The sequence below is a fragment of the Haliotis cracherodii genome, unplaced genomic scaffold (assembly GCF_022045235.1).
Source record: "Haliotis cracherodii isolate W230 unplaced genomic scaffold, xgHalCrac1.p SCAF_11, whole genome shotgun sequence".
NCBI lineage: Eukaryota > Metazoa > Mollusca > Gastropoda > Lepetellida > Haliotidae > Haliotis > Haliotis cracherodii.
In genome coordinates, this window is record NW_027266266.1 from 22,736,897 (window position 1) to 22,744,732 (window position 7,836).

Here is a 7,836-nt window from a genome sequence, read left to right on the forward strand (position 1 = left end):
ATGACGATGAGAACTCGGGAGAGTGTAGAGGGTTGTTTCACGTCTTTGTCAGGAATTTCAGCCTCACCCACAAAAAGAATCACGGGGTTTAGTAAACAATAAACATACAGCAGACAGTCTGAGTATAAACCACTTGTATACACGATCACGGGTATGGTGACGACAAACCTAGAAACATAATCGGGCCGAACCGGGATTCAAACCCGCGTTAACAGGTTTCTGGCGTTCTCAAATGACGCAACTCTGCACAGGGAATTGCAGTGCTTCAGGCGACTGGGCCACCCATCCTCATCATATATGAAGTATGTAATATGCAAAAAGGAGTTTTCTGTCTTAACATTTCCTGAAGGTGAAGATATCAGAGAAGAAATCCCAAACTTCCAAACTCTGTTGTAATAATACATACAGCACTCATTCCAATACCAGCTCCTTACCATTCCGACTATGTTGACATACACGGCACATACTCCTTACTCCTGTTGTCTACATGGTAGGGTTCCGACAGGCCTGCTGTGTTGGTGAGTGAGTAAGTTGGGATTCACGGTACTTCGAGCCGTGTTTCAGTTCAATCACGGCGTGGCAGCTTGATGTTGGGGAAACACAGAAAGTGCTGTAGGTTACCTCTTTGGTGAAACCAGCAAGTTCATGGCGAACTCGCAGAAAGGACACATTAACCATACACTCAGAAGTGAGTGAGTGAGTGAGTTGGGTTTAACGCCGCTTTTAACAGTATTCCAGTTATATCACGGCGTGTCAGCTTAATGTGGGAGGAAAGCTCGAAGTGATGCAGGTCTCAGACGTTTACCACTTCGTTGAAACCCACGAGCACGGGTATGGTGCTGACAAACCTAGAAACATAATCGGGGCGAACCGGGATTCGAACCCACAATCATAGGTTTCTGGCGTGCCCAAGGGACGCAACTCTGCCAAGCGTATCGCGGCGCCTTAGACGACTCGGCCACCCGTGCCCCCCTCAGAAGTAAGCATATGGTAACGGAAAGCATGCTATGTGAAAGCGAAAATACACCATGACAAAGACAACCAAAATCGAGAAATAGCATCCTATCCGTGAAATATTATACAAGATTAACACGTCTGGGAGGATGGTTAAAGAAGAAAAAAGAAAAAATATAAAGAAACTAAGTAAAGTTGAGAGACGCTATCAGCTTGATAAACCAGAATATTCTGGGAAACAAAATTAGAATATTATTTTAATTATTTCTAGTAGCATGTCACTGAGTCAGTGTGGGGATGTTTTATTGTAACTATTCGACGGGACACATTCGTGTCCTGAATAACCCCGTACAGACGTTTGGAAAAAAAATTGAAATGACACATGCAGATATTTACATTTGAGCATGTTAGGCGAAGAGATAGGCAGAGAATGATTACACGGCTGATAGATGGGACCCAAATAGATCTTAATTTACGTCAATAGTTCATCACACCCACAGGTACTTCCTATTACTCTTCCCATACTAGTATGACAGCTCAGAATGACAGCTACATGCATGTTTGGAATTTGTCCTGTTTTTGAACTATTTGAAACTGACTGTTTAAAATGCCCCGTGGGATTCGTATGTTCAATTACATGTTTCATGTTATCAATCAATTTCGGTGAGAGAAAAAATATTTTGTATCATAAATCGCGATAGTAGCCCAACCCACACGGAAATCATGGTATGGAATATATTTGTAAAACGGTTCATAACAGTGGTAATTTCTCCATACACAATGGTCAGTTTTCCATACACGATTGGTATTTCCCCATACTCAGTGGTTATTTCTTATATATATTATGGGTTTTTCCCTATACATCATGGTTATTTCTCCATACACCGGGGTATTTCCCTATACACAATGGTTATTTCTCTATAAACAATGCTTATTTCCCCCACACTTAATGGTTATTTCTCCATAGCCAATTCGTCACAACTTTCATCTTTCCATAACCTACCAGAAGATTGCAAATAGGCCCAAATCGTGATCTGGTTTGGGTCCTTATAAATATACTCATCTAAAAAAGAAACGCAAAGCCAGATTTGTGTGAGGTAGGAAAATACATTTATACGAGGAGCCGTACAAGGTATTGAGCCAAAATGTTGTGGAGAGAACATTTGGTGATGGTAGTCATCTCATGATCAGTAATCGAGACATAGGAAATATCCAAGGTGGAAGTTAGCTACCACCAATAACGCGTATGCCCCCTGTTGGAATCGACCGCGGCCTGACATCTCCGGCCCAAGGAAGAGACGAGTATGCAGATCACATACTGAGGAATGGTAGCCCACTCGGCCTGCAACGCAAAAGCCAACTACTGCAACGTCTGGGGTTGTGGTAGCCGTCTATCCAATTCATCCCACAGGTGCTCTATCGGGTTCAAATCAGGAAATCTGGAGGACCAAGGGAGAACATCAACGTTGTTGTTATGTAGATAGGCTCGTGTGATCCGTGCGGTCGAGCGTTAACCTGCTGGAATACACCGTTGTCGTTGCTGCAATTTGGAGGACGTGTGGTGGGAGAATTTCGTTGATGTATTGTTGAGCCGTAAGATTGCCCTGGATATGGACCAAACCTGTCCTGCCAAGAATGGATGCTGCCATGATGAGAGATAGCCTCCCATATCATTACGCTGCCTCAACCAAACCTGTCCAGTTCATGTACGCAGTTTCCGGCGTAACGCCGACCCGTGCTCTTCTATCCCATCGACGGAGGAGAAATCATGATTCGTCGCCGGACGAGATATCTCTCCATCGCAGTTGCGGCCATACCCTGTGTTGGCGACACCAATGCAGTCGTTGTTGACGATGTTGTCACCTCAATATGACGCGTCGAACAGGACGTTTTGCTCGTGGACCTGCTGCTCTGAAACGATTTCGTACGGTTTGGTCGAGGATTCTGCCCAGTCCGGGTATTTGGGATGCGGTTGAGGTGGCTGTGGGTGTCCTTTCACGTAGGTGGCGCAGTCGGATGTAGCGAACTTGGACGGGGGTTGTTACTCTTGGTCATCCAGACCTTGGCCGATCACGTGTTGACCCATGCTCTTGAAACCGATCCCATAGCCTTGTGATGGTGCTGGGCGCTACATTGAAAACCCTGGTTACAGCTGATCGGGATTCCCCTGGCCGCAAGCGGCCTATGACGGTGTTTCTTTGCACTTCTGTTAATCTTGGCATATTGTTGAACTGTCACTGTTCGAATGACGCAGATGCCTGGCAATAAAAAACCTTGCACTTTAATACCGTTCATAGTGCTGCTGCACGTACAGTACGTGCAGCTCCATGACCCTTCTTTAATGCACTGGGTTTCCGAATCGTACGTGTTTCCCGACTAATGGTTTGCATGTCCTTGTTGGGATCATTTTGATCCGGGAAATTTGTCACTGTATAACACATTAAACCTCTTCATTTTACACCTCTTGATCCGCTAATTTGGCTTTTATGGCCAAACATATCCGTATTGCGTTTCCTTTTTTGAAGACTATAATATGACTTTTTGGACATGTAATGACGATTAATCGTACGAAAAAAAACCGTTTTAGTCATATAAAAATCCCGGGGCTACATTTCGTTGTCAAAACAATCTTTACCGTTGGCGGTATGAGAAAAACGAGCAAAAAAAACACGTCATTCCTGAATTTTCGATTTTTAAGGTCGGCGGATCAAAGCCCGAAAGTTGTATGGCCTTATCAAAAGTATCTATATTCTCTATTTGCTTTGTGAAATTATTTACGAGTTCCATCGCTGAAATCAGGGAGTCTACATACGATCTTTATATATAAACCCTATTAAAATGTTGTGACACTAGTGCCTTTAAACTCAGTACAATGCACTCTCTAATTAAATAATATCCACAGTCACATATCACTGTCCCCTAAATAATAAAGCAGTTAATCACGTATTATATTTTTTTTAATTACGTATCAAGAACATATTAAGTCAGGTAATTCTAAATACTGAAAGGGGGCGGTCGGTTAGGCTAGTGGTTAAAGCGTTCGCTCGTCACGCCGATTCCTGACATGGGTACAATGTGTGAAACCCATATCTGGTGTCCCCCGCCTTGATATTGCTGGAATATTGCTAAAAACGGTGTAAAACCATACTCACTCACTAAATACTGAAAGTGTAAAACTCATAACTAATATGTTTTTTGGAAATCGTCACGATATATCAATTTAAATGTATCGTTTTAACTTTCCTATTGGACATCCCACATAATTAAATGAGTAAAAATTAGGAGCGTTCAAACCCACAAGGAAGAGAGTCTTGATTGGTCCGTTAAATGACATCACTAATAAGCTGCAGGGCTCTATCAAAGCGGGAGGCGGACGTTCACAGGATATAAATACTGCCACAGCAATGTACATCACATCTCTTGTCCCTGCAATTCAGCACTACCAAGGTAAGAGGACAGGATATCACAGGATGATATCGAAGACTCTGCAATATTCAGTGTTACATGGCTGCCAGGGTGCCGTTGTACAAAGCGATCTTAGCGCTGAGGTGATCGAAGCTCTCATACCTTATCATAGACTTTCGACAGTAGTAGCGCTAAGATTGTTAAGAACAACGGCATCCAGGTTCCGCTGGTCGCGGGTTTAGATCCTATATTAGAGAGTGGAACGACCATTCAGTGTTACATAGGTGTCAGGTTCCGCTGGTCGCGGGTTCCGATCCTTCATTGTAGAGTGTAACGACAATTCAATGTTACATAGCTGGCAGGTTCCGCTGGTCGCGGGTTCAGATCCTATATTAGAGAGTGTAACGACCATTCAATGTTACATAGGTGGCAGGTTCCGCTGGTCGCGGGTTTAGATCCTATATTAGAGAGTGTAACGACCATTCAATGTTACATAGCTGGCAGGTTCCGCTAGTCGCGGGTTTAGATCCTATATTAGAGAGTGTAACGACCATTCAATGTTACATAGCTGGCAGGTTCCGCTAGTCGCGGGTTTAGATCCTATATTAGAGAGTGTAACGACCATTCAATGTTACATAGCTGGCAGGTTCCGCTAGTCGCGGGTTTAGATCCTATATTAGAGAGTGTAACGACCATTCAATGTTACATAGCTGGCAGGTTCCGCTAGTCGCGGGTTTAGATCCTATATTAGAGAGTGTAACGACCATTCAATGTTACATAGCTGGCAGGTTCCGCTAGTCGCGGGTTTAGATCCTATATTAGAGAGTGTAACGACCATTCAATGTTACATAGCTGGCAGGTTCCGCTAGTCGCGGGTTTAGATCCTATATTAGAGAGTGTAACGACCATTCAATGTTACATAGCTGGCAGGTTCCGCTGGTCGCGGGTTCAGATCCTATATTAGAGAGTGTAACGACCATTCAATGTTACATAGCTGGCAGGTTCCGCTAGTCGCGGGTTCAGATCCTATATTAGAGAGTGTAACGACCATTCAATGTTACATAGCTGGCAGGTTCCGCTGGTCGCGGGTTTAGATCCTATATTAGAGAGTGTAACGACCATTCAATGTTACATAGCTGGCAGGTTCCGCTGGTCGCGGGTTCAGATCCTATATTAGAGAGTGTAACGACCATTCAATGTTACATAGCTGGCAGGTTCCGCTAGTCGCGGGTTCAGATCCTATATTAGAGAGTGTAACGACCATTCAATGTTACATAGCTGGCAGGTTCCGCTAGTCGCGGGTTCAGATCCTATATTAGAGAGTGTAACGACCATTCAATGTTACATAGCTGGCAGGTTCCGCTAGTCGCGGGTTCAGATCCTATATTAGAGAGTGTAACGACCATTCAATGTTACATAGGTGGCAGGTTCCGCTAGTCGCGGGTTCAGATCCTATATTAGAGAGTGTAACGACCATTCAATGTTACATAGCTGGCAGGTTCCGCTGGTCGCGGGTTCAGATCCTATATTAGAGAGTGTAACGACCATTCAATGTTACATAGCTGGCAGGTTCCGCTAGTCGCGGGTTCAGATCCTATATTAGAGAGTGTAACGACCATTCAATGTTACATAGCTGGCAGGTTCCGCTAGTCGCGGGTTCAGATCCTATATTAGAGAGTGTAACGACCATTCAATGTTACATAGGTGGCAGGTTCCGTTGGTCGCGGGTTCAGATCCTTTACAGTGGAGTGTAACGACTTTTCAGTCTCACATAGCTGCCAGGTTCCGCTGGTCGCGGGTTCAGATCCTACATTGTAGAGTGCAACGACAATTCAGTGGTCAACTCACTCACTCAAACCAACGAACAATATTTTTTTCTACTTTTGCTTGGGGAACATTTTGTCTTTTGGATGTTTTTATATATCCCACAATATCAAATGGTCGGTACCACCACAGCTGATACTTTACCAATCGCTTTTAGTCACATTTTGTTCACTACTTTTAATCAATAAAAAAGGTCACTTGTAGCCGAGTTGCCTTAGGTGAAGAAGTTTGGTGTAAATAAGTTACGTGCCTTTACCATGTCAGGATCCGCTTGTTTCAATACCAGACCCACTTCCTTGCGTTTGGAGACGGCTAGGTCTACAATTATCTATACATTGCATTCTCTACACCCATTTCTCCCACTGTTGTTGCTTAAATGTGTTGGAATATTAGTACCATAAAAAATATTTTGTTGAACTCAATTTTAATCATGGTGTGTTTTTCACATGCAAGGTTAGGCAATAATGTTATTGTGAATTTTTTTTACTAAATTCGTACTTAATTCGTGAACGGTTTCAATGTCGATTTACACCCTTGCGTTGTCACTTTCCTTTACAGATCCTAAACAAAATGATGAAGGTTATCGCCCTTGTTCTCTGTCTGGCTGTCGCCGCCCTCGCAGAGCCTGTGAGCTACGGCAAGTACGCAAAAGGTGCCATCGGCTACCCCCACGGTAGTACGAACGGCTACGGAATGCTGGGAGGACTGTACGGTGGGATGGGACATTACGGGGGTATCTATGGCGGGCAGTACGGACTGATGGGAGGTCTATACGGAGGAGGACTTGGCAGCTATGGTGGTCTATACGGCATGAGCCCCTTCATGGGAGGCTACTACGGAGGAATTGGAACCGGTCTTGGACTCGGAACCGGTCTTGGACTCGGAAAAGGTACGTCTCGAAATACCATTCTTAATCCTCGAAAAGCCATAGTTTTGTGATGCATTGCAGCCTATATCAACTCACTTCAAAAAGAAACGTGAATACCATGTAGGTTGGTTAATATATGAAGAATTACTCATACTCAAGAGATATCAGATGGGTTCAGTGCACACACGAACATACCGTTATGTTACGTGAACCGACGCTCATAAACACATTACATGTGTCGCCATAGATACATGACTCGAGACCACTTGTCTCGTAGAAATCAAGTACAGCATATCGTGATAAGAATAAAGTCAAACTGTGGAGACACTTGGCCTGTGTCATTAACTGATACACATTGGAAACATCTCTTCCTAACGTACACACTTCTCTATATGTTTCTATGGTTCGCGTTTCTTTATGCGGTGAGCATATTTATCATTAGCGCATTGTTGATCAATTATGAAACAACAGGAAACGTTGATGGTATCACTTGTGTTCCTTCTTTTAGATAATGACAATTTTAATGGACTATATTATCTATCCACACTTCACGTACATCGTTTTTTTGAGAAATCAATGAGCTTGCCCCAAAAGCTGGCCGTACCAGTATAAAATCAGTATAAAATCGTCAAAGATATGTGTTGAATTATACGATTATTATCATTCCATAAGAATGTGCTTTTGAATTATTATCAACTAGTAATCATAGAAGGTGTTCGACAAAAGGTGAGCAAGAAAGGGAGCACAACTGGTGCCCCATGGCAGTCCCCAAAACTTACCTAAAT

General features: G+C 43.5%; 1 protein-coding gene across 1 annotated transcript in view; it reads left to right on the plus strand.

Annotated features, from left to right (window-relative positions):
* The first annotated feature begins 6,753 nt into the window (after positions 1-6,753).
* Positions 6,754-7,836, plus strand: part of LOC139455576 (uncharacterized) — a 1,297-nt gene continuing 214 nt past the window's right edge. Inside the window, exon 1 of the mRNA XM_071237127.1 lies at positions 6,754-7,072. Within this exon, the coding sequence (XP_071093228.1) occupies positions 6,754-7,072 (319 nt within the window). The remainder of the gene's footprint in view (positions 7,073-7,836) is intronic.